At 42.1% G+C, this 24,551-nt stretch overlaps 4 protein-coding genes, 2 long non-coding RNA genes and 1 other non-coding gene across 13 annotated transcripts; 4 read left to right on the forward strand and 3 right to left on the reverse strand.

Annotated features, from left to right (window-relative positions):
- Nucleotides 1-147: 147 nt before the first annotated feature.
- tcp1 (t-complex 1) lies at nucleotides 148-4,295 on the forward strand. Its single transcript, XM_077587800.1, has 12 exons — nucleotides 148-312; nucleotides 907-992; nucleotides 1,070-1,198; nucleotides 1,419-1,516; nucleotides 1,801-1,911; nucleotides 1,998-2,179; nucleotides 2,555-2,681; nucleotides 2,941-3,116; nucleotides 3,202-3,325; nucleotides 3,396-3,588; nucleotides 3,661-3,824; nucleotides 3,920-4,295. The coding sequence occupies exons 1-12, from the start codon at nucleotides 240-242 to the stop codon at nucleotides 4,131-4,133; spliced, it is 1,677 nt and encodes a 558-aa protein (XP_077443926.1). The 5' UTR covers nucleotides 148-239; the 3' UTR covers nucleotides 4,134-4,295.
- LOC144065200 (small nucleolar RNA SNORA29) lies at nucleotides 518-653 on the forward strand. Its single transcript, XR_013297094.1, has one exon. It is a non-coding gene; the product is annotated as a small nucleolar RNA SNORA29 (small nucleolar RNA).
- A 909-nt stretch (nucleotides 4,296-5,204) lies between the features above and the next one.
- LOC144064549 (uncharacterized) lies at nucleotides 5,205-7,218 on the forward strand. Its single transcript, XR_013296823.1, has 4 exons — nucleotides 5,205-5,277; nucleotides 6,014-6,091; nucleotides 6,175-6,303; nucleotides 7,115-7,218. It is a non-coding gene; the product is annotated as an uncharacterized LOC144064549 (long non-coding RNA).
- Nucleotides 7,219-7,259: 41 nt separating this feature from the next.
- LOC144064547 (uncharacterized) lies at nucleotides 7,260-9,615 on the reverse strand. 6 transcript variants are annotated; one of them, XR_013296818.1, is made up of 7 exons: nucleotides 9,360-9,614; nucleotides 9,091-9,176; nucleotides 7,930-8,046; nucleotides 7,748-7,864; nucleotides 7,565-7,681; nucleotides 7,385-7,499; nucleotides 7,274-7,329 (listed from the first exon to the last, which is right to left on the reverse strand). It is a non-coding gene; the product is annotated as an uncharacterized LOC144064547 (long non-coding RNA). The 6 variants fall into 6 exon arrangements; XR_013296820.1 differs by having other exon boundaries at nucleotides 7,276-7,329; nucleotides 7,385-7,488; nucleotides 9,360-9,615; XR_013296821.1 differs by lacking the exon at nucleotides 7,385-7,499 and having other exon boundaries at nucleotides 7,260-7,329; nucleotides 9,360-9,611.
- A 1,372-nt stretch (nucleotides 9,616-10,987) lies between these two features.
- On the reverse strand, nucleotides 10,988-14,757 carry acat2 (acetyl-CoA acetyltransferase 2). Its single transcript, XM_077587173.1, has 9 exons — nucleotides 14,599-14,757; nucleotides 13,887-14,021; nucleotides 13,626-13,807; nucleotides 13,315-13,432; nucleotides 13,082-13,225; nucleotides 12,733-12,855; nucleotides 12,512-12,666; nucleotides 11,675-11,785; nucleotides 10,988-11,605 (listed from the first exon to the last, which is right to left on the reverse strand). The coding sequence occupies exons 1-9, from the start codon at nucleotides 14,645-14,647 to the stop codon at nucleotides 11,435-11,437; spliced, it is 1,188 nt and encodes a 395-aa protein (XP_077443299.1). The 5' UTR covers nucleotides 14,648-14,757; the 3' UTR covers nucleotides 10,988-11,434.
- Nucleotides 14,758-15,256: 499 nt separating this feature from the next.
- Nucleotides 15,257-19,584, reverse strand: wtap (WT1 associated protein). Of its 2 annotated transcripts, none has more exons than XM_077587174.1 (8): nucleotides 19,369-19,584; nucleotides 18,842-18,878; nucleotides 18,710-18,765; nucleotides 18,395-18,453; nucleotides 18,193-18,311; nucleotides 17,760-17,938; nucleotides 16,483-16,637; nucleotides 15,257-16,408 (listed from the first exon to the last, which is right to left on the reverse strand). In XM_077587174.1, the coding sequence occupies exons 2-8, from the start codon at nucleotides 18,869-18,871 to the stop codon at nucleotides 15,816-15,818; spliced, it is 1,191 nt and encodes a 396-aa protein (XP_077443300.1). In that variant the 5' UTR covers nucleotides 18,872-18,878; nucleotides 19,369-19,584; the 3' UTR covers nucleotides 15,257-15,815. The 2 variants fall into 2 exon arrangements, with proteins under 2 accessions (XP_077443300.1, XP_077443301.1); XM_077587175.1 differs by lacking the exon at nucleotides 19,369-19,584 and adding an exon at nucleotides 19,207-19,304.
- Nucleotides 19,585-20,280: 696 nt separating this feature from the next.
- On the forward strand, nucleotides 20,281-22,141 carry sod2 (superoxide dismutase 2, mitochondrial). The gene is made up of 5 exons (XM_077587167.1): nucleotides 20,281-20,447; nucleotides 20,990-21,195; nucleotides 21,259-21,375; nucleotides 21,470-21,649; nucleotides 21,721-22,141. The coding sequence occupies exons 1-5, from the start codon at nucleotides 20,419-20,421 to the stop codon at nucleotides 21,864-21,866; spliced, it is 678 nt and encodes a 225-aa protein (XP_077443293.1). The 5' UTR covers nucleotides 20,281-20,418; the 3' UTR covers nucleotides 21,867-22,141.
- The last annotated feature ends 2,410 nt before the right edge of the window (nucleotides 22,142-24,551 follow it).

The following is a 24,551-nucleotide window of genomic DNA, read 5'->3' on the forward strand; positions in this document are numbered from 1 at the left end:
TGAAATTCCGGGAGATGTAGTTTATTTACCGTAACAGAATAAAAACTTGATATTAACGCAATTTGGGCACAATTACGGTTCTACCAATGCTATATATAGTTATAAATAATATTGATCCAAGTTACGTTCGTTCTGGGAATAATTAGCATTTATTTTTTTCTCGAAGGTTCTGACGAAGTCCGGCTTACCCATAGTGCTTTGCGTCTCTGCTTTCTCCTCGATCCCTGGCGTGCTCCAAAATGTCGCTGCTAGAAGGTCCGTTAAATGTTCTCGGCCAGCGAACAACTGGCGAATCGGTTCGCACCCAAAATGGTGAGCAGTCCCGATTAATACGCTTATGTGTCTACTTTGCTTTTTTGTGATCTGTGAGATCCGTAAAACGAACACTTTATGTAGCGCACGTGCCAAGCTGCTTGCTAACGTTAGCCTAAAATTCTTTGTCATGCTCTGTCGAAGTTCTGCTTAAGCATCGCTAGATGCACCTTATCTGATCATCTTCTAATCTATATATGAACAACATCCCATTGAAGTACCTTCCATTCTTACAACCATGAATGGATGGCTATGCTAATGGGATAGAAAAATTCTGTCATGTCTGAAGGTGTGGCAGCTTCTGTAGTTCTTCACCCAATAAATTGACCGAATAATCTATGGAAAAAATGCATTATGTGATGAATCCATGCGCCTTTCTCGCACAATTTCACTTAGCATGTAGCAAAAATATCAACCTAAATAAATAAATTCGAGTTGGTAGCGCTAACGCTTTGTGTTTGATGTATTGCTCTAAATAACATCATAATAAGAGTGATATTAAACGAAGCCATCAAGCAAGCCACAGTATTGCAATCCAGTGCTCAATTTTTATTTTGATGCTAAAGGTTTAAAATTTGTAACTTGTCATTTCAGTCATGGCTGCGTCAGCCATCGCGAACATCGTCAAGAGCTCCCTTGGACCTGTTGGCCTTGATAAGATGTTGGTGGACGACATTGGGGTCAGTTATGATTGCTCGTTGTTTGATATTTTTTTAATGTGGTTTAGAAAATGTATCTTATTCAATTGTATTTGTAGGATGTGACCATCACCAATGACGGAGCGACCATCTTGAAGCTCCTGGAGGTGGAGCACCCGGCCGCTAAGGTCCTGTGCGAACTGGCTGACTTGCAGGACAAGGAGGTTGGAGACGGGACCACCTCTGTGGTAAGGCACAAGCTCTTCGCTCGCGTCCTGTTATAGTACCACACATCTGCCCACTAACGGGTGTGCGGCTATGCGAACAGGAGAGAGAAACTCCCATCTGTGTCTGAAGGGGTAACACAGCTTCACGTCTGCTGCCCCTAATGAAAAGATGGAACATGAAACATGCCAAGTTTTGTTTTAAAGGATGTAGGTACAAAAAAAAATTCTCTATATATATTAGGTCATCCTTGCTGCGGAGTTACTGAAGAGCGCGGACGAACTGGTCAAGCAGAAGATTCACCCCACCTCGGTCATCAGCGGATATCGTCTGGCGTGCAAGTATGATGGCTTCCTTCCATCCATACATTGTCAAAGTCATCTCTTGGTTTCCTTCGGGGAGAAATTTTGTCTGACAACGCAAATAAATGTATATTATGGTGTCATTACTTCTACACAAATATCTAATATTGTTGTTGAAAAAAAATATTTCACAGTAATTATCATTATGGTTTTATTGCCCAACTCTACTTTAAAGTATGTTTGTCTTGGTTTCTGAGCAGATAAAAAAAATTGGACTCCCTAAAATGCCTATGATTTGTTTTTGTGGCGTTTTTGCGGTCCAGGGAGGCGGTGCGTTACATCAATGAAAATCTGACCATTGGAACCGACGACCTGGGCAGGGAATGCCTCCTCAACGCGGCCAAGACCTCCATGTCCTCCAAGATCATCGGAAGGTATCCTTTTTATTTAATTTTTTGCTTCTGGCTCGATGCGAGCGAGTCGACCCACACCTTATCGCGTCTTAACCCCCCGTCCTCAGTGATGCCGACTTCTTCGCCAACATGGTGGTGGACGCCACCATGGCTGTCAAGTTCGTGGACGCCAGGGGGATGGCCAAATACCCCATCAATGCCGTCAATGTGCTAAAAGCGCACGGTCGCAGCCAGAAGGAGAGTTTTCTGGTGAACGGCTACGCGGTCAATTGCACGGTGGGCTCGCAAGGTACCTTTTCAATGGAAAGACCTCCATGTTATTCCCATTTCTTTTTGCCGCTTTGTCTTTTGTCATGACATTTGCGGTGATACGCGTGGGATACAGCAAAAGGGGTCTGTCGATACAGTCACCGGTTTTTGTAGCCCGTGACGACTCTCGACTGGCCTGACAATTAATTGAGTTGGTGGTCAAATGTAAGAAAGCAGCCCTGTTCAATTCGACTGCGCCCTTTATTTGTTCTTGAGTTATCTTGAGCGCAAATCAAACAATCTATTTTACTTGATGAACCTTTGCAATCACCCCTTCCGTTTAATATCTCTAACAATAACCTCCAGAATACATAACAACCACCGCCTAACTCCCAGTGTGCCCGTTTATCCGCAGAAATGACAAAGCGAGTCCTCAACGCCAAGATTGCTTGCCTCGACTTCAGCCTGCAGAAGACCAAGATGAAAATGGGCGTTCAGGTGGTCATCAACGACCCAGAGAAGCTCGACCAGATCCGACAAAGGTTGGCGGAGTCTTTTCTCTTCCTTCGCGCCTCTTCAAAGTCCCATTTAAGTTTGCCGTGTTGCTGGTTCGGTAGTCAATGCGGTGATACACGTGGGAAAAGCGACAGCGTCCCCTCAACTTAAGACGGCAGCTGGTTTAGTGCTGTTTTCTTTAACGTGGGGTTGACAGTTCAAACAAAAAAAAAAACTGCTACGCATCATCGTTTGGTTAATTGATGATGACAAAGAAAAGCACGGATATTTTTAATTTTTTTTTAGGGAGTCCGACATCACCAAGGAGAGGATTCAGAAGATCCTGGCGGCGGGAGCCAATGTGGTACTGACCACTGGCGGCATCGACGACATGTGCCTCAAGTACTTTGTGGACGTCGGCGCCATGGCCGTGAGGCGAGTTCTCAAGAGGGACCTCAAGCGCATCGCCAAGGCTACGGGAGGTGAGACGAGACTCCCGCCGCCGCCCAGGCTTTGACGCGTGTGTGACCTTTTACTCCTTTTGTCCCCCCCTCTCCCCTCCATCAGCCACCCTCTGTCCATCTCTCTCCAATTTGGAAGGAGAGGAGACGTTTGAGGCCACCATGTTGGGTCAAGCGGAGGAGGTCGTGCAAGAACGCATCTGCGACGACGAGCTCATTCTCGTCAAGAAGTAAATTGAACGCGATGGCGAGTCGTCTTTTGTTTTGTTTTTTGACCGTCTGTTTTCTTGCCCACCGCAGCACCAAAGCGCGCACGTCCGCCTCCATCGTTCTGCGCGGAGCCAACGATTTCATGTGCGACGAAATGGAGCGCTCGCTGCACGACGCGCTCTGCGTGGTGAAGAGGGTGCTGGAGTCCAAGTCGGTGGTGCCAGGAGGAGGCGCCGTGGAGGCGGCTCTGTCCATCTATCTGGAAAACTACGCCACCAGCATGGTGAGAGAGGAACGCCCGGCGCCGTAACCGGAGAAGCGAATCGGGAAGTTTATCTCTGCGACATCTGCTCAGGGTTCCCGGGAGCAGTTGGCCATCGCCGAGTTCGCTCGCTCCCTGCTGGTCATCCCCAAAACGCTGGCCGTCAACGCGGCGCAGGACTCCACGGACCTGGTGGCCAAGCTCAGGGCTTTTCACAACGAGGCGCAGGTCAATCCCGAACGCAAGAACCTCAAATGGTGAGTGTTTAGGCAGGAGTTGTCTCACCTGAGCTTTTTAGGGACACTGAAGAGTTCTGGGGGGAATGTTTTTTTCTTTTTTTTATCTCTCTTAGGATCGGCCTGGACCTGTTGAACGGCAAACCTAGAGACAACCGGCAGGCGGGGGTGTACGAGCCTACCATGGTGAAGACCAAGAGCCTGAAGTTCGCCACGGAGGCGGCCATCACCATCCTGCGAATTGACGACCTCATCAAGCTGTTCCCCGAGCCTAAAGAGGGTGGCCAGTCTTACCAAGAGGCCGTCCAATCTGGGTCTCTGCAGGGTTAATTTATGGGACGGGACGGCGCTCTTCGGGGGGCTCTCGCGCTTAAGTCTAGGCTTAGGCTTTGCACTTTGCCTGTTCACTGAGTCCCTGCTACCTACCCACTCCTCTTCAACTGTAAGTGATTTGCTCTTTTGTTTTGGACAGTAAATGATTGCTTGATCAACCTCATTTGTCCTTGGTCTTCATTTTCTTAGGAAAAAAAGGAAACCTGAGCTACTGTATATGTCGTGAGGGGACACGTTTTTAGTAGGAGATAAAGGGTGTTCCAAAATGTTTGACCTCATTTTATAGGTCAATAATTTGGACAATTTTCATTTGAATGACCTCAAAGTAACGTTTGGCATTTGTATCTTTTTAGGTTAAGAAATGCTGTTAACTTCAAAAGAAAGGGCAGTTTGTGTGTAAATCAATAAATACATAATTTAATAATGAAAATTACTATGCATAGCAAGGCTTGTATGTTCAAAAGATGACCGCGGTTAGTGAGGGTTTTATTTTTTGCACAAAAGAATTACCATGAATACTAAGGCTTTTTTCTTAACAAATCAAAAGTAGACCAAGTACACTAAGGCTTTTTTGTGAAACAATACTGTGTATATAAGGGCTTTTATTTGTTAAAAAAATGATAATGAATAGTACGGCTTTAAAAAAGACTATATTGGTAAGGCTATTTATTGTTGAATCACCCTGAACAGTAAACAATAACTTCATGTCTCCATTCTAAGTCTACATAAAGTTTAAAACTATTGGGGGAAAAAAATGGACGTTTTTTTTGGGAATAATAGTTTACTAATACAGGTTGTCTATTTTTAATATGCCTGGAATAAAGGTTAGTTGATGTTGTAATATACTAAAATGTTACTCAATATTTGGTAATAGTGTACTAACATACTGTTTTATAGCATCGAGACCTCAAAAATCACGACTAATCACGTCATCTTCAAAACATAGACAATGAGTTGGGAGGACAAAGCACCTAGAGGAGTTTGGTAAGCCAGCCACCATCTTTTTCACATTCAATAGGGCGGGACAATATGGGCGTGGTTACGCCTATCGTCACGCAGCTGCGTAAATTAAGCACATGCGCAGTGTCTTGCCCTTTCGAGGAGCCATTTCTATGCTGAGGCCCGACCGGCATCCATCGAGGTAAGGCGTTGAGCAATTTACCGGCCTAAGTCCACTATTATCACGCTACCGGTAGATTTTTTAGGAATCAATTGAGCCAAAACGCCAACAAATCTCTTAGTTTAATGCCAGGTTGAACACGCCGTCGACAATTCAAGTTTGGAGTCATTTTCCCCACCGCCTCTGTGGCATGTGGACAGCTAGCTTAGCATTAGCGTCACGAAGACGCTTTCTATTTGACTTAAAAAGTATATTGTCCGTTTTCTCTCCATTATTGATCCGTGCAGTCGTGTGTCTTTTTAATTTAATCAAACAAAGCCGAGACATCAACGCACTTAGTTCCTGTTGTTTGTTGTATGTAATGATAGTTTTCATTGCGAGTGCTAAACACCCCTTTCCGATTTGTAATTGTTCTGTTTTTACAAACAAAATCATTTATACAAAACTGTTAAGCCAACTTTCTCCAAGCTGTTAAAGTCAGTCTTGATATTTAATCGCCTTGTCTGGAAAAGGGAAAATAGCACGTAGCACTCACTAACTAACTTATTTTCATTCTTTATCTTGATCGTTTGTTAAATTACTTGTAAGATTTCTCTATCCTGTAATTGTTTGGCAACCCCCAAATACCTTGGTTAAATCAAGTTTTCCCTGTTTAGCATCTAGATAAAACTACAAAAAAAATAAGCCTTTCTGTTGAATCTCCAGGCTCTATATATGCTAACTAATGCTTTTTTGTGTGCAAATTTTCCCTGTTTAGTAAGCACCAAGATGCAGCTCTTCCTGCATGCTTAGAGCGCTCTTGAGGTTACAGAAGAGGAAACTGGGCCAGATCATGGTAAGTAAATCCACCCCCTACCCCCAAAGTTCAATCTCCAGTCTCTATATATTCTAACTTTTGCTGTTTTTTGCATGCAACAGGCCTGAGAGATCTTCCTCGCATCGTATGGTGTCTCTGTACTTCTGAAAATCCAAATTAAATAAAAGCCTAAATCATCATCGTGACATTTCACTGGCCATTCATTTCCACAGCTCGTTGACTAGATTAAGGTAAGAAGGATCTCATTTAATGTTTATTCCCCCAGCTTTTTTAAAAAAATATATATTTAAGTCAATATACCCCCAGCTTTTTTCCTAATTTTATACTAAGTGTTTATTCCCCCATCTTTTTTTTAAATTTTGTTTACTAAGTGTTTATACCCCCAGCTTTTTTCCCAATTTTATTTTCTAAGTGTTTATTCCCCCAGCTTTTTTTTTTTAAGTCAATATATACCCAGTTGTTATCCTAATTTTAATTTACTGAGTGTTTATACCCCCAGCTTTTTTCCTAATTTTATTTACTAAGTGTTTATTCCCCAGCTTTAAAAAAAAAAAATATTTAAGTCAATATACCTCCAGCTTTTTTAAAAAAATATTTAAGTCAATATACCCCCAGCTTTTTTCCTAATTTTATACTAAGTGTTTATTCCCCCAGCTTTTTTAAAAAAAAAATTTAAGTCAATATATACCCAGTTGTTATCCTAATTTTAATTTACTGAGTGTTTATACCCCCAGCTTTTTTCCTAATTTTATTTACTAAGTGTTTATTCCCCCAGCTTTTTTAAAAAAATATTTAAGTCAATATACCCCCAGCTTTTTTCCCAATTTTATTTTCTAAGTGTTTATTCCCCCAGCTTTTTTTTTTTTAAGTCAATAGATACCCAGTTGTTATCCTAATTTACTGAGTGTTTATACCCCCAGCTTTCTTCCTAATTTTATACTAAGTGTTTATTCCCCCAGTTTAATTTTCTTTCCTCTAATTGTATTTTCTTGTAAGTGAAAATTTTTTTGCAAAGCTCTAACTAAAATGTCTTGTCTACAGGTGGACAAACCAGAGAAAAGACTACACCAAACACTTCAATGTAATGCCAACTAAGTATGCTAAAGTTGAAATGTTTACCTGTTAATAAAATGTTTTAACTTGGATTGTTACTTGCATTTTTTGTTAGATAAAGACAACACATGTATACATTTAAACTTTTATTTTGAAAAACTTGAGAATGGATGAAGAAACTCCCCTTGGCACCAGGTGGAAATCTGGAGGAAAAAAAGGTGGTCAATACAAAGTAAAACAGCATTCACAAGGTCTCACCTTTTATTTTGAAAAACTCCACTGAGGTTTTCGCGTGACCACCAGCACCGCGAAAAATGGTGCTGCCGCAGACTATCTGTACATAGGCAGGAAACCTGGTCCCCCTTGTGGAATTCTGGAAAACAAAAAAAAGGGGGTCAATACACAAAGTTAAGTAAAAAACCATTCGCAAGGTCTCACCTTTTATTTTGAAAAACTCCACTGATAGGTTTTCGCGTGACCACCAGCACCGTGAAAAATGGTGCTGCCGCAGACTATCTGTACATAGGCAGGAAACCTGGTCCCCCTTGTGGAATTCTGGAAAACAAAAAAAAAGGGGGTCAATACACAAAGTTAAGTAAAAAACCATTCGCAAGGTCTCACCTTTTATTTTGAAAAACTCCACTGATAGGTTTTCGCGTGACCACCAGCACCGTGAAAAATGGTGCTGCCGCAGACTATCTGTACATAGGCAGGAAACCTGGTCCCCCTTGTGGAATTCTGGAAAACAAAAAAAAGGGGGTCAATACACAAAGTTAAGTAAAAAACCATTCGCAAGGTCTCACCTTTTATTTTGAAAAACTCCACTGATAGGTTTTCGCGTGACCACCAGCACCGTGAAAAATGGTGCTGCCGCAGACTATCTGTACATAGGCAGGAAACCTGGTCCCCCTAGTGGAATTCTGGGAAAACAAAAAAGGGGTCAAGCCACAATAGATTAACATTAATGAAGTCAAAATTTGACCAAAAAACTCCTACATTTAGCTTTTTTTTTTCTATAAAACTGCAAAAGACAATATTAGACATGGTCTGCTGCAGAGACTAAAAATTATCCAGTTTATTTTCCATGTTTTCCTCCACAAACAATCAGGTTCTTGACCATGTGGTGGGAAATATGGAAAACATACTGGACAGGGGGCTGCAAGGTACAAATTACATGAAAATAATTCCTGCTTCTGTTTTCTCTTATATTTAAATGACACCTGCACTACTGTTGAAGAAAAGTCATTTAGGTTTTGTCAAAAACACATTTTAAACTAAAAATGGAAAGTTAAGGGGCTTAAAGTATATAATTTATTTAAGTGCAGTTTTACTATACGGCAGATTTTTTTGTAAGTTCAGAAAGATGTGAAAAGCCACATTGAAACTCACAAGCGGAAATTGCTACTATAGTATTTATTTTTAAATTCAATAGGGACGACCCTACTTTCAATTTTTCCTTTATCGCAGCCATGTCTGGTCTACATTAACCGCAATAATTGAGGGATTACTGTTTAGCCCTGAGGTCTTTAAGAAAGTTAAGGGGCTAAAAGTATATAATTTATTTAAGTGCACAGTGCCACTACATGGCAGATTTTTTGTAGGTTCAGAAAGATGTGAAAAGCTACTCCTTCACTTGCCACTATAGTATTGATTTTTAAATTAAATTCAATAGGGATGATCGTACTTTCAATTTTTCCTTTATCACAGCCATGTCTGGTCTACATTAACCGCGAAAATTGAGGGATTACTGTTTATTCTTTACGCATCCACTAATGGCATTTGTGTGGGTGACTTATCCACAGGTTTAGCTATTAAAAAAGTACCAAGCTAGTTAGTGTTTTCATTCAAAATTTGAATGTATAATGATGAAAAACGAGCCAATTGCGCAAATCCTTGAATACTGAACGCTGACGTTTAAATATTACACGGATAGAGAAAATCGGAACTATTTAAAAATGACTCACTTTGTCATGGCGTCGACAAGCTGCTCCTTTCTGGTCGTTTTGGCCACATTCTTGATGTTTCCCAGCAGTCTGTGCTCGTTGAGGGACTGAAACACACAATGGAATGATTTCTTTTTAAACAAAGAGCGATCGGTGACACAATGTAGCCAATTTGTTTGCAAACATTTTGCTGTCTGCACACACGCGGGGCTACATTACGCCAACGAATCATGCTCTTATCACTCTTAAGACGAGAACTGGGGCTTCGAAATCCCCAAATGACAACGTACCGAATGTGCTGCATCGTCCTGTGAGAAGTTTGTCAGGCTTTCTTCGGCAAATCGTCACTTTTGAGCTGCTCTGCAGTGCACGTCCGTGCTGCCCTCCTGGCTCATCAGCCATTTTGGCGTTTGACGTCGGCTATTTGAACTCTGACTTCGGCCACGCCTATTAAAAATAGACACACAAAAATATAAATTGTTTTCATAATAAAGTGCATTAGTAAGTGTGTGTGTGGTGGGGCTGTAAATGCTTCTTGGTTGGACTTTAATAATTTAAAAATACATTGTTTTCATAATAACATGCATTAGTCAGTGGGTGGGGCGGGGCTGTAAATACGTGTTGATTGGGCTTTCATACTTAAAAAATACATTGTTTTCATCATAACGTGCTTTAGTCAGTGGGGGGAGCTGTAAATACTTTTTGGTTGGGCTTTAATCCTTTAAAATACAGTATATTGCACATTATGAACATTGTGATGACATGCACTTTAATGTTTGTTTGTTTTACTTCTAGACATTTAAATGATACATGGTCTTTTATTTAAAGCCTTACTATACACTGTCGTTTTTAAGAAAAAAAAGCCTTACTATACTATGTCGTTTTTTAAGAAAAAAGCCTTACTATACTATGTCGTTTTTAAAGAAAAAAAGCCTTACTATAATATACTATGTCGTTTTTTAAGAAAAAAAAAGCCTTACTATATACTATGTAGTTTTTTAAAGAAAAAAAGCCTTACTATACTATGTCATTTTTAAGAAATAAAGCCTTACTATACTATGTCGTTTTTTTAAAGAAATAAAGCCTTACTATACATGGTCGTTTTTTAAGAAAAAAGCCTTACTATACTATGTCGTTTTTAAGAAATAAAAGCCTTACTATAAAGATACATGGTCGTTTTTTAAGAAAAAAAGCCTTACTATACATGGTCGTTTTTTAAGAAAAAAACCTTACTATACACGGTCATTTAAAAAAAAAGCCTTACTGTACAATGTCGTTTTTTAGGAGAAAAAAAAAAGCCTTATTATACACTGTCGTTTTTAAGAAATAAAAGCCTTACTATACATGGTCGGTTTTTTAAGAAAAGCCTTACTATACTATGTCGTTTTTAAGACAAAAAGCCTTTCTATGCCTAGTAATTCTTATAATTAAATTATGTATTTATTTATAATAAAAAATGCCTTTCATTGAGTTGACAGTACCTGGAATTGCCAGGGAGTCTCCCATCCAAGTACTAACCAGGCCCAACCCTGCTTAACTTCCAATAGCAGACACATTTTCAGGGTAGTATGCCATAATCCCAATGAGGAAATAGGATCCGATAACTTAAATATCACCTACAATTTCAAAAATAGCAAACTCTTACCTCTCTAGTGCCCACAAATACAGCATGTCCCAAAATGTTTGACCCCCTTTCATAGGCCAACAATTTTGAGACAGCAGAAACAGTGGAGCAGAATCGTGAAGCCTTCTCGCGTCGTCCTCGGAAGAGCGTTACAAGAGAAAGTGTGGAAAACCACATTCCAGCCATCTCCTTGAAATTTTTGGGTGCCAAACTCTAATTTGTTTTGTAGTTGGTGCCTTCTTTGCAAAATTTGTAAAAAAGGCACGCTGCATTGTCATACTCTTACACGCAAAATGCCTTTTCTTTTGAAGTGAATGGCTTTTATTAACCTAAAAAGATAGAAATGGCAAACGTTACACACAAAAAAGAAACGTTTTGACACAAGCTGTGAAAAATATGAGGTGATTCCAATGGAAATTGTCAAAAATGATTGGCCTACGAAATGGGGTCAAACATTTTGGGACACCCTGTACATTTCAGTCAAGTAAATTTTACGTAAGACTGGCAATTGATTCACTGTTTTCCAGTCATTCTCAGTTGTTTACACACTTTCTGGCACTTGATCATGATTTACAGAGTTTGTCCTGATTTACAATTTTGACAAACAACAGTAGTATTTCATTCTCTATCTAGCTGTTAATACAGAAATCTATTCAACAATTGATCCCATTTATCTCAAAAATAACAAATAGGTGGCAAGTGAACCTATCTGTTGTTTCATTCCCCAACCTGGGGGCGACATCAGGGGCACTCGACACACATGGCGATGCCCATCCCTCCACCGATGCACAAGGATGCCACGCCCTTCTTCCCGCCGGTTCTCCGCAGTGCGTGGAGCAGGGTCACCAGAATCCTGCAGCCTGACATTCCAATGGGGTGACCCAGTGCGATGGCGCCACCATTCACGTTTACCTGAAGTGAGAAATGACTAACTAGTAGCTACGTTACCTTAAAAAAAGCAACTTGATAAAGCAACTTTACCTTTTCTTCTTTGAGTCCAAGCTCTTTAACCACAGCGATGGACTGTGCGGCGAAAGCCTCGTTGATCTCAAAGAGATCCACCTGGTCCAGTTGCCACCCCGCCTTCTCAACCTGGAGTGCCAAAATATTTTTAAAAAATACACAATGTTTTCAACATATTTAAGAGCATACAAATGGAGCCAGAAACATCAACGGTCTACAGCAAGGGTGTCAAACTCCCATTGGTGGTTGGAGTTTATTTTTGGCCCCAAAAAGTTAAATTATTTGCTGCCATTGATGACGCAAGAGGTCCAATTCATTTTGACGGCGAGGACCAGAAGTGGCCCCCGAGTTGCACTTTTGTCTACCTGGTCTACATCGTGTGCGGTCGATTGGTCGCCGGTCTTTTGGTCGCCCGGACCGCGACAACGGGCGACCAAAAGACCGACCACCAAAAGACCGGCGACAAAACAAGGTAAAACAACACAGTCTACGCATCAATAAAAGCCAACAATGGCCATGAGCAGTTTCATATAAGAGTTTGTAGGTACATGCGTTGTCCCTTTAAGAAGCTACGTCAATCAGGGTCTTAACAAGTTCTCCAACAAAAAACAATAAAAGTACGGGAAATTTTGAGCTTTTCTTTAGCCTAATAATTAATAGGGCATTAAGTATGACTAAACAGTCATTCGCAGTTTGTATGTAGGGAATTTGAGCAATGATTTAAATGGTAATTATCAATAACCTTCCGGGCGACCAAAAGACCGGCGACCAATCGACCGTGTAAAATTAAGAAAATAAACTGGCAGCCCACCGGGCTTATAAAGAATTGGGAGAAACCCTAGAGCACTTTTTTACCGCTTTCCTGATAGCCGGCACGGGTCCAGTTCCCATGATGGACGGGTCAATCCCGGCTTGAGCCCACGTCACGATCCTGGCCATGGCTTTTAAGCCCCGCCTGGAGGCCTCCGATTGGCTCATGAGCAGGGCGACAGCGGCGCCGTCATTGATACCTGCGGTGGGACGACGCCTTCAAATACAAGTTGTTTGGCGCCCTGTTCGACATCAAAAGGGGCCACCTGAGGCGTTGCCGGCGGTGACGGTGCCGCTGGCGTCTTTGACAAAGCACGGCCTGAGCTTGGACATGCTGTCAAGATGGCTGCCGTGTCGGGGGAACTCGTCCGACTCGACTTCCATGGCACCTGATGGGTGGAAAAAATATTAATTTTCTCATCATGTAGTCTTTTTTTTTCTTATCAAACAAATACACGGGTTACGACCCTCAGTAACACTAAAGAAAATATTTTTTGCTGATATGTACATGATAATTTGTTTTTTTTAGTATGATTAAATACATTTTGAGTAAAACAACCCTGAGTAAGGCTCCAATATAACATTATAATATTATGAATGGATTTGCTTCCTGACCTTTCCTGGATGGAATCGAAACTGTCACAATTTCTTGGAGAAAGTGCCCGGCTTTTTGCGCCGCTTCCGCTTTATTCTGCGAGCGGACGGCAAAGACGTCCTGCGCCTCCCGGCTGACGCTCCACTGCTTGGCCACGTTCTCCGCTGCAGTGAGAAAAATTCAACGCTGCTATCTTCACATCGTAAACAACAAGTTTACACATTCTTGCGAATTCATTTTACGACAGGCGCACCTGTGATGCCCATATGGTAGCTGTGAAAGGCGTCGGTCAAACCGTCAGCCACCATTGAGTCTTGCAGGGAGGCGTCGCCCATTTTGACTCCGCCTCTCATGTGAAGCGTATGAGGAGCCTGCAGGATGTAAACAAGAACACCTTGAAAAGTGCATTTTACAGTTTTCTCTGTTTGTTTGAGGTTTATCGCTTCATTGGAAATATAATACTACTCAGCCATATCTATAAAGACCAACATCTACCTAAATTAAGAATTATATTTTTGTTGGGATGTTTTCACTACTTGTTTATGCACTATTGAGTATAGTTACCCTGCTCATGCTTTCCATGCCTCCCGCCACCACCACCGTGGACTCCCCAGTCTGGATGGACTGCGCCCCCAGACACACCGCTTTCAGGCCGGAGCCGCAAACCATCTGGCAGCTCCACGCCGGGACCGAGTAGGGAATGCCCGCGCCCACACTGGCCTGCCGTGCCGGGTTCTGTCCGTGACCTGAAAATAACAAGAAAAGTGATGGGACGTTCACACTGTTACCGCTATTTTTCCTCCCGGCCGCCGTCGCCGTCGTCACCTGCCGTCAGGACGTGGCCCATGATGACCTCGGACACGTCTTCCGGATTTACCGCAGCCCGCTTTAGGACATCTTTGATCACCACGGAACATAGGTCGTGTAGAGGCAGCGTGGACAGAGAACCATTCAGGGAACCTGTAAAAAGGGGAAAATTGAAATTAATACTTTTATTGTCATTGTACAAGTATGACACTGGATGTGGGTTTTCTGACCCAGATGCCAGTTGCTCTACTTAAAAAAAATATCTTTTTTTTAATGAGGGAAACATTATATAATTGCAACCTGGTGATGATATAATAGGAAAAAAACTGTCGCAACCGATAAATTGTGACACATGAAATGGGTCCAACGTGTGTGCAAGTATTCAGTAACCAATCGTACGAGTGACATTTCCGTGGCCCTATGACTAATTGGCCAATCACAGCTCTCGACCTACACCGGACACTCGGATGCAGCCAATAGGAACTCCGTGTGAAACACGTCACGAATTTGCATCCTATTGCACATGTTGTAATGAATCGGTTCATTAACAAACATTTTACATTTGACAAAATTAAATACTTTTTGAAAACAGATGTTTAACTAGTTTCCATGTGGATCATTACAAAGCACAATGAGTACACAACAAACGTATCTGAAGTCTGATGAGAAAAATACAATAAATTGAGAAAGGCGCATGAATATGAAGAATTATGTTAAATTTGTACTTTACCAATTGGAGACCGCGCAGCGGAGACGATGACAATATCATCTTTATTCATGTTGACTGGCTTTAGTTTGCTCTTGCTTCCTACGACAGTTCACCACTGACTGTCGTGCGTAAACTGCACTAGAACCCTGTTTAACACTGCCTCTCTTGTTATTGTAGGTGAGCGTTCCAACAGCGCCGTCTTGTGGAGTGGAGGTGATACAGCAGGGGATTACTTGGAATCCAATTGTGTTTACATAAATCTGCTTCATAAACACAATTGACAATCAGTGTTTGTGAATGAAAAACAACAACAAAGGAGTCAGATACAATATTCATAATCCATATCCCTGGGATTAGCATAGTAACAAAATAAAATATTTTAAAAACAAATTGAAAATTGTTTTCAAATGTATTCCACAACAACAAAAATCACACATGACCAAATGCCAAGCTATTTAGCAATAGGGAAAAAAAGTAGGCGGATATCTTACTACATATATATAAATGTTCCACCTTATCTTTATTGGGAGGATTTATAAGGCACTCTTTTCCAACCTGTTTTCAAATTAAGTTCCAAAAAAACTTTGCCCTGATGTGTATGCCTATTGTTACACTATCTGTTATATCAGTTACATCCAACAAAATCGGGTTAATTAAATCCACTAGGTTTTTAAAAAACAACAACTTTTATGCAATTAATACACTTGAGTTTAATGTAATGATCAAGCGTAATAAGTGGCTTTCCTTAGTATTAAAAGTCTTTTATTGGTATTTGGTCAGTACATGAAAAGGACTGAAGTCAGAAGATGAACATCTCTTATAAACTACTCACAGAACCTTTTGAATTGTTTTTTTTAAAACGAAATTTTAAAATTGAAATAAAAAATAGAAACACAGGTCAATATCTAAGCGAGATGTTTATGCCGCAGAATTTTTGGGGGACTCGACGGGTTACAACGGCTGTGAGCGTCTGACTCCAATCAACATGTGAATGAAACATACTTTTTTTTTCTTTTAAATCAAACTTGCACTCAGTTGTGTCTAACGTTCCCATGTTCCCAAATGTGTTTCACAAGAAGCAAACGGGGAAGGGCAGGGAAACAAAACATTTGACAGCAGTTCTGCATTACACGCTAAGCATTTGTCATCTTGTTTTGTATTAAAAAAAAAAAACAAAGACAAAAAAAGAACGGTGGATAGCGTACGTTTTTTGTTGTTGTTGTTCTTGCAAAGATACATTACAAAACGGCGCCGTCGCTTGTGGTGGAGTCCAGGCCGTTTTGAGCGTGCCGTGAAGTCCTGGCGCCCTTGGTGACCTGGGCGGCAGCCTTGTCCTCGTGGGGGTCGGCGGTGGAGTCCGTGTCGTTGGAGTGCTGAGTCAATGACGTCTCGCTGCCCGTCGGAGAGTCCACGCTCTCGTAGCCCGCGCTCAAGGCGGCGGCGGTGGGCGCCCCGCCGGCCCGGCCGCCGGTGCCCTGACTCCCCGACACCTCCTCCGAGTGGTTGGACAGTTTGGTCTCGGCCTCCCCGGGGCTGGACGCGGCGGGCGACGCGGCAAAGTCTTCGTCGGTGCTGCTGACCTCCCGGTAGAGCGCTTTCTGGGAGGGCCCCGGCTTGCTGGGCCCGTTGGACACCCTCCCGAAGTCTTTCCCCGCCGGCTCGGCGGCCGGCGACGTCCTACTGGGCCCCGCCGTCGCCGCCTCCGCGGCCGCCCCCTGGGGAGGTTGGACGAGCTGCTGCCGATTGTCCTTGAGCTGCTGCTGCAGGACCAAGATGGTGCTCTGCATGCCCTCCACCTCCTCATCCAGCTGGATGATGAAGTCGTTGAGCTCTGCGCAGAAGCGCCATTTTTAACAACCACCGTTCGTTCGACCCGGCGGCGGGAAAAAGGGCGAGGGTTCTCACCGTCTTGGCTGCTCTTCAGCTCCTCGCTGTATTTTTTCTGCAAGGCCAGCTCGGCCTCCAGCTGGGCGATGCGTCCCTGCGACTGCTGCTTGCCCAGCTCCTGGTTTTCCTGGATCAGCATGCGACACTTGGCCATCAGCTTCTTCCCCGTCTGGCTGGAAGGGAAACAAGGCTGACATCACAGGATGAAACGGGAGACAAAAAGTGGGCGGCAAAGGCAAAGCCGACAGATGTACCGTCCTTTGTCACCAGCGAGACCGCGAACTGCAGTCAAGAGCAAAACAGATAAAATGCCTTAAACACTTGAGCATTAAACTCCAATAAAACCTAGAGACTTGTGCTAACCGGGAACCAAACTAGCCAGATAAAACCTCAATAGATTCTCTTCAATGGCCAACAAGTTGCCCACCATCCACCATATTCTCAAAATATAGTGCAGTTAGTTACTTTAACTGAAACTTTCGTCTTTTCTGGCTTTTGTGAGGTCGCGGCTTTGAACACAGAACAACACAAACAATGCTAAAACAGTCCTATTCAATGTACAATGCTGCAACGAGATTTCACAACAAGATTTCATGACAAGACATTGAACGCCTCGGCGGCGACGGGCGTCCCATCTCTTTCCCGCGGGAAAGCCATCGGACGTCCGTGGCCGCCGACGCCGCTCCAACGCGATCATTCGGAGAGCCTCCTACGTGGCGGCGGCGCGAGTGAGGCAACAGGTCACAAAATTCAACAAAAAACATGGAAACACACTACCGTGAGCGGCGGGCGGACCCTCGCGCCTCGACCCAAAAGGACATAGTGGACGCGGGCGGGGTCTGCCCGCGCTTTTAGAAGTCTTACTTTTAAAGTCTTACTTCTCGTGCGGCACATTCCAGTTAGGTGTCTTTTAGCCGAGTATGACAATCGTCTTTAAAGGGTTCCAATTGTGCTAGCTGCCCCCCTATTTTATCGGAGCCTGCTTTGCGGAGGCAGAGGGGGGTGCGGGGGGTGGTCCTTGTGGTAAAGGATCAGTCTTCAGGAACAGTCCGGACTCCTTTGACGGCAGTTGGGGAGGACACAAGTGTCACTTGACCGTATGGTCATTTTTTTTTAAAGTAAAGTTAATGATGCCGCAGAAAAACACCAAAGTTTTTTTTTTTTTGAGGTACGTTTTTGTCAGCTTTTCCCCCACCATGGCTCCTGTAGTGAAAGTGAGGGTGGTGGGGGCGTGCAGAAGTCTTGACTTCTATTGGGGAGGTGGCGGTTGGGGGTGTTATTTTGATTGTCTTTACCTATCAGGTGTAAATTTCCAGGCACTCAGTTCATTTTGGGCCTGCTCCAGTTTGTCTTTAGTCTGTTCCAGTTCCCCCTTCATTTTGAGGAAAAACAAGTTGATGGCCGGGTCCACCATGGACGAGCGCAGTTGGGCCGCGCTGGGCTGCTGGGCCTGCTTCAGGTACTGGATGTGCGTCTACAAAGTGGGAGAAAGGGGTTTAGAGTTAGTAAATTGTAATGGTTCCCCATTTAAATAAACAGCCAAAATCAATCTGAATTAAAGTGCTTAATATGTTTTATATTCAAGTGAATGACCTTCCTCGGATGTGTGCGCACACTTAAGTCAAAAGTCACGTTTCATGGTCATTGACAAACCCGATCCATTTGAACTGAGATCGTCAATGACGCTGGTTTGAGTTAACGAGAAAGAGCAAAAAAACATGTACATACTGTGCACTCCTGCTCCTTGGTGGCAAGCCTCATGACCAAGATGTTCTCCCTGCGTGCAGAGTCTTGCTGCTGCTGCTTGAGCTTCTCCTCCGACTCCTTCAGGCCGGGTACGTCATTGGCTGGCGGTCCAAAAGAGCAAAGCAAAGCCGTCGGGAAATGGCGATACTCCGTGGCCCGTGTGCTGGAAAGTGCATGAACTTACAACAAAGCTCTGTGTATTTGGCCTCCAGGACTTGCACATATGACTCGTGCTGCTTCCACCTGATCGCACGGGAAAACATGTGACAATGAGCCGCTTGAACTTCTCGCTACAAACGGTGAAACACCTGATGGTGATGCAACACCTTGCTGCAGATATTTAAACATTTTTTTATATGCTTTGTCTTGTATTCATAGAAAGTAAGTACTGTGCGAGCATACTTTGAATGTCAGTTAGGAAACATTTTAACCTGCTTAAACTAGTATGCATAAACAGTTCATTGTGCTGGGTTGTGTCTATATGTAAATATATATATACCTCGTGCACAGCTCCTCTCTGGTCAATGTCTTCATATCAGATTCACTGAGGCGAACCTGGATTAGGAGACAAATTAATTTAGCATTCAATACATTTCAAATAAACTGTTTTAAAAGAACAATATGGCCTCACCTTTTTGGGTAAAGGTTCCTCGTTGGTCATTGTGATTCTACAAGGAGGGGGGGAAACACAGTTAAGCTAATAGCATCAAACAACATGATTTGCACATTGGGAGTCAACCAAGCCGTTCGTTGATCATATTCGAGATATTATTTAGTGTGAAACACAAGGCGAATTGTTGAAAGGTGACTGTGAAAGAAAGCAAAGTGAAGCGACCGGCGTGTACACAAGCGTATGCAGCCTCGCGACTGTGGCAGCTAGCCGTTAGCACGAAATAGATACCAAAGCAATGTTAACATTCGCCCGCTAACTACACCGCTCCCGCGGCTTCAATAGACGGATAATATTAATCCGCAGTGGCTGGCTTCAATATTCACCCGATTAAAAGTTGGAGTTCAAGCGAATCTTGTCAGTGTTTCGGGCATCTTGTTATTACAAAATGGCGGTGAAGGAAATGTCTCCCTCCCTTTTGCTCCTTTTCCTGAAACTAGCGGACTACCGGGCTTGCACAGAAAAGAGGGCCTTTAGACGCCACTTACCAGCACCGCACCTCCTTTCTGGCGGTGGTCTCCGGGCGTATCGGCTGGAATAATTCCTTAGCGGCGTGGCGTCTGCAAGGCAAGTTTGTATTATTGGAGGTGCTCCGCGCGGGCGAGTGTCATTTTGTTCGGTGGCGATGGGAGGACAGAATGGCAAGAGACGAGTTGGATGGCGGCGAGCTCCTGCAGAGTGCGGCCAAGAGCGGAACAAAATGAGGTGACGTCTCACTCTTCATTCGTCGACCTCTTTCACAACAGTTGAAGATTTACATTTTTTTTACATTCCTTACTCCTCTCTTTCTAAGTAAAATATTTTTAAAAAATCTACATGTTTACCTCTACCACATTCTTGAATAGTTCAAACAATTACAAGGTTAAAGTGTTGAGATTTTTATCCATACTTTTTATTATTTATCGAAAAGGGGAGGTTTTACTCATTATTATATTCAATATTTATTCGCATATTCTTCATTTTGACAAGTTATTGAAATCCGAGGCATATTAATTCAGAGATGACATTGTGTTTCTGAGGCAATTTGAAGGCCCAGTAAATGGTGGCATAGACAACAAACAGCCTTGCCATCATTCCATCATATACAATCTTTGAGGTTGTATCTACTCTGACGTCTCAAAGTTTTGAGGCTTTAAGGTGGCTAAAATACATTTTTCTAAAATATTTTATAATATAATATTTGTATCCTCTATGTTTTATATGATTGAAAATGTTGAGAGAATATAATAAAAAAAGAAACACATTTCGTTATTTGCTTTTCAACAAAATACATAGTACAAATTATGTTATATAGGTATGATTCACCCACACGAATTTAAAATATATTTTTTAAAGAATACAAACAATAGTTTAAAAAATAAAAAATATATATCCCTAGATATCTCAAATTATCCGCGAAACACCACCCCTCCCGCATAAGAACAATGGTACGGTCGCAGGCTGCTGTCAAATTGGAGCGTGCCCAGTTTCAGTTCAAGGGCAGTCATTGAAAATCCACCGACAGAATCAAACGCAGTCCAGTTAACACCGTCAACAACATGCTCTGCAGAGTTGAGCAGATACGCAGGTAAAGCGAATAAATCACCAGGCAGCTTCTTAACTGTGCACACGCTGTGTGATCTCAATAAACTAACCACAAAATTGGTAAAGCGATGCAATGCTTTAGCCTAGCACACGCTAACACTATAGCTGGACAGTTAGGTAAGTTTGTTGCGCACTCATTTTTAAAGTGGCACAAGACTGTCAAATATACGCCTAAAATTATGTAGTCTGGTCATACTAAGGTATTTCTAGATCCTGTTGATTCGGTTAATCTTAAAAGCTAACCACACAACTGAGTTTAAGTTATGCAGCATTAAAGCCAAATGTGTATGGAAGGTCAGATTAGTCATAATAATTGATGAATGTGCAATTGTAAATTATATTGGGATGAACTATGGTTAAACTATGGTACTGTTTTCCTTGCCAAACTAATAAAAAAGATCACCAAAATCTTAGGTTCATTTAAAGTGGTTGCATTGATACCTTCATGGTTTTAACTCCATCTTTGTTTGACAAAGATGCCCTGTGTTGTTAATCTAATACTAAATGTCGATTGACTTATTCCAGATGCGCTGCTAGTTTGAGCCAAGCCGTCCATCAGGTAGCCGCATGCCGGCAGAAGCACACGCTTCCCGACCTGACCTACGACTACGGCGCCCTCGAGCCTCACATCAACGCCGAGATCATGCAACTGCACCACAGCAAGCACCACGCCACGTACGTCAACAATCTCAACGTGACAGAGGAGAAATATCAAGAGGCGCTCGCAAAAGGTAGCAAGTACGCACAACGACTAAATGGGAAATCCACAACTTGCTTTTCGTTGTTCATTTTAGGAGACGTGACGGCACAGGTCGCCCTTCAGCCTGCTCTCAAGTTTAACGGAGGAGGTCATGTTAACCACAGCATTTTCTGGACTAACCTGTCTCCTAATGGTGGGGGTGAGCCACAAGGTAAAATAAGATTTGTCTATGGGGCTGAATAGTCACCAAAATTGTCATTTGCGCTTAAACGAAGGGATTCACAATTTGTCACTGTATCTGCCAGGGGAGCTCATGAAGGCCATCCAGCACGATTTTGGCTCGTTCCAGAGCATGAAGGACAGGATGTCTGCCGCCACGGTGGCCGTTCAAGGCTCAGGTTGGGGCTGGCTAGGCTACGACAAGCAGAGCGGCAAACTTTGTATCGCGGCTTGTGCTAACCAGGATCCTCTGCAAGGGACCACAGGCAAGAAACATCTATTTCTTTTGATCAGATATTTAAAAGCCACTTATTCAAACATCCCTGTACCCACCCAGGTCTCATTCCTCTTCTGGGCATCGACGTATGGGAGCACGCCTACTATCTCCAGTACAAAAACGTCCGGCCAGATTACGTTAAGGCCATCTGGAATGTCGTCAACTGGGAGAATGTGAGCGAGCGTCTACAGTCTGCTAAGAAATAGAAGGAACCATTCCTACGTGAAAATGCTATTGCAGATTTGTACAATTTTTGCATTGAGATCCTTGCGGCTCCTGATTATGGACAGCCCCGGGCCGCCCGACACTTACTTTAATTTCTGCTTCCTGTTCAAAATGCGCACAAAAAATGATTGCACATTACAGGCTTATCTGAATTGTGGTGGTTCTACATGCAATGATGTAATCATGTCAGAATCTCCCATGGTAAAACCAGTTCATGTAATATTATTTGATGTGGAATAAAAAGACATGATCTGAATTGTTGGTGTTTTTCTTTTTTTAGCCTGACTAGAAAAAATGTTAAATCTTCATATGGGAAAGTGCTAAATATGACAATTAGTATTACTGAAACTTTTTGTGCTATATATTATATCAAAAAAAAGACACTACAAAGTAAACTGTAAAATTGTACTTTTAACAAAATGAGTTCTACTTACCAAAAATAATTTGCTCTTATGAGTTGAGTCTTCTGGTGAATGTAAAATGTTACATTTTCTAAACATTGTTGCAGGTTAATTCAAGGACGAAAAAAGTGATATCCTTCCAGATTATGGCACGATCCAGTTCCTGAAATAAAAAATGCAAATAACTTAAAATGATCCCAAGAATTAATACTTAATGTGCCTTTTTACTTTTGGGCAAAAGAGGGCAGTGCTTTCCAACGTTGAACAGTACAATCTCAATTATAAAGCCCAACTTTTCTTCTCTTAAAAAATCTGCCTAAAATGTCAAAATATGGAAGCTCTCACTAAATCTTCTCCAAAGTACATAAACTTTTCTCAATCACACGTCTTTTTTTGTTAAAAAAAGCTAGTTTCATTTCTACCAGGTTAGAAAAAAAACCCTGAAGGTCTAAGTGAAGGCCAGGTCTTAGTGGATAAATGTCTCCCAGGTGACCCATTTAATTGCCAGCGAGAATGTCCGGGTGGGTTTCCAATGTGAAGGGGCTTGTATATTTGCGAGCACGTGTTGACCACATTTTTTAAACGTACCTCGCGGCCTACAGCAATATGAACAACTAAAAGACAAATGCACAGTTGATTACATGCATGAATCATATGGAGTAATATGGGGCAGCAAAAGGGTCTTTCTTGCAAGCCGCTGACAAATGGATTCCCGCCAACTGCTCATTTCAAAACAAGCATTGCATATTTTGTACTTTCATTAAACAAAGTCTCAACGTGGCCTAGTTTTTTGCTTTAAAAATATAGGCGTGCCTAAATTGATTTCCTTTCTCCCCCCCAAAAAATGCATGCATGAGCAAGATAAAGGTTCTCAAAAGTGAAAATAATGATGAAATGTCGGGAAATCCTCTTCCTGTTTTTCTTTCCAACGTCAATTCAAAATAACGCTCTTAATAGATTTATAATACTAGTCTTTTTTTGGCAAATTCAATGAGGCTCACATTTGGTTTTGTGTCGCTTTGATGGAATTTACAGTCCTCCTGGAAAAAGTGTGTGCGTTCATTTATACTGTGGCTTGCATTATGACATGAAAACTTTAAAATGCTGTTTCCTTAGGAAATTTGACTTTTTAAAAAGTTACAAGCCATTCAGAAGCAGATGCTGTTATATCTGTAAACACCAAAAACAATGCTTTTCTATTTAGCGTGAGTCTACATTTGCAAATTTAACCACGTCTCCAAAAACCTTCGACTTCAGCGTCAATTTAACTCAAGAAGAATCCGTTGTACTCATCAAAATCTTCTCATTTAACGACGGCTTGTATTCATTACACTGACTTTAATTACACATAGTTATTTGGTGGTAACAGGCCAAACTTTAAAAGGCCGTGTTGCGGTATAATCCTTTTTCTACCTGTTTCTGTTTTGCTGATATTCAAAATGATTATATTTGGGATAAAGACTCTTGGAATTAATCCCGGGGTGGATTTTTCCAGCAAAAATCAACAGGCTTGTCAGCGCTGCCAGGTTGGAAGTAAAAGGATGTGTCACGGGGAAAGACATTTAAATAAAAAGTGAAGAGCATCTGGAGGAGAAGCAAAAAGTTTTCATTTTTTTTGAAGGTCAGCAAGCTCAAAATTTGAAATGCGTTACACTCGGTTTGCTGTCAAGGACAAAGCAGCCATTGCAGCTTTCACATGACACTAATTTTCCTCTTTCACATCCAGGTAAGACTGCAAATGTGGTGCAAGATAGTAGCAAATAAAAACTGAAAAAGGATTTCAAACTAAGTATTTTTTTATCCTGTAGGAACAAGTATCTGAAAATGAAATTTACAACCTATTTTATAGTCTTTCCACAACAGTACTTACACTCATACGCAAGGAGAAAACGCAAAAACAACACTTTTCGATTCATATCTGGGTTTGCTTCCATGAAACTCATTGCCTTTTTTTTATGGCGCTTCAGAGAAATTATCTAACGATTGAAGAATCTTCATCTGCACTTTAGCCAAGAGTGAAGCAATGGAGGCAACAATGTATGAACCATCAAAGATCAGTTAACACGATACAAACTGAATTTAGAAACACGCGTAAAAGATAAGTACCGCATTTTCCGGACTATAAGTCTATTTTTTTTTTAATTATCTTGGCCAGCAAGCCCAAAATAACTGGTATACATTAATAACATAAAACAGTACAACAATCTGGATCATATCTATCACTTTCCAATAAAGCAACACATGATTCCAGGGTGAAACGGCTCA

Source organism: Stigmatopora argus, chromosome 19 (genome assembly GCF_051989625.1).
Source record: "Stigmatopora argus isolate UIUO_Sarg chromosome 19, RoL_Sarg_1.0, whole genome shotgun sequence".
Lineage (NCBI taxonomy): Eukaryota > Metazoa > Chordata > Actinopteri > Syngnathiformes > Syngnathidae > Stigmatopora > Stigmatopora argus.

Excerpts from the sequence above, each read along its gene's own strand:
- acat2 (XM_077587173.1), bottom strand. The coding sequence starts at position 14,647 with ATGAATAAAGATGATATTGTCATCGTCTCCGCTGCGCGGTCTCCAATT. Across the intron at positions 13,226-13,314 it reads CTACCATATGGGCATCACAG|CGGAGAACGTGGCCAAGCAG; the intron begins GTGCGCCTGTCG and ends TTCTCACTGCAG. Across the intron at positions 12,856-13,081 it reads TTCGATTCCATCCAGGAAAG|GTGCCATGGAAGTCGAGTCG; the intron begins GTCAGGAAGCAA and ends TCCACCCATCAG.
- tcp1 (XM_077587800.1), top strand. The coding sequence starts at position 240 with ATGTCGCTGCTAGAAGGTCCGTTAAATGTTCTCGGCCAGCGAACAACT. Across the intron at positions 993-1,069 it reads TGTTGGTGGACGACATTGGG|GATGTGACCATCACCAATGA; the intron begins GTCAGTTATGAT and ends TTGTATTTGTAG. Across the intron at positions 1,517-1,800 it reads GGATATCGTCTGGCGTGCAA|GGAGGCGGTGCGTTACATCA; the intron begins GTATGATGGCTT and ends TTTGCGGTCCAG.
- sod2 (XM_077587167.1), top strand. The coding sequence starts at position 20,419 with ATGCTCTGCAGAGTTGAGCAGATACGCAG. Across the intron at positions 20,448-20,989 it reads AGAGTTGAGCAGATACGCAG|ATGCGCTGCTAGTTTGAGCC; the intron begins GTAAAGCGAATA and ends GACTTATTCCAG. Across the intron at positions 21,376-21,469 it reads TGGTGGGGGTGAGCCACAAG|GGGAGCTCATGAAGGCCATC; the intron begins GTAAAATAAGAT and ends TGTATCTGCCAG.
- wtap (XM_077587174.1), bottom strand. The coding sequence starts at position 18,871 with ATGACCAACGAGGAACCTTTACCCAAAAAG. Across the intron at positions 18,766-18,841 it reads AGGAACCTTTACCCAAAAAG|GTTCGCCTCAGTGAATCTGA; the intron begins GTGAGGCCATAT and ends CTCCTAATCCAG. Across the intron at positions 18,454-18,709 it reads AGAGAGGAGCTGTGCACGAG|GTGGAAGCAGCACGAGTCAT; the intron begins GTATATATATAT and ends CCGTGCGATCAG.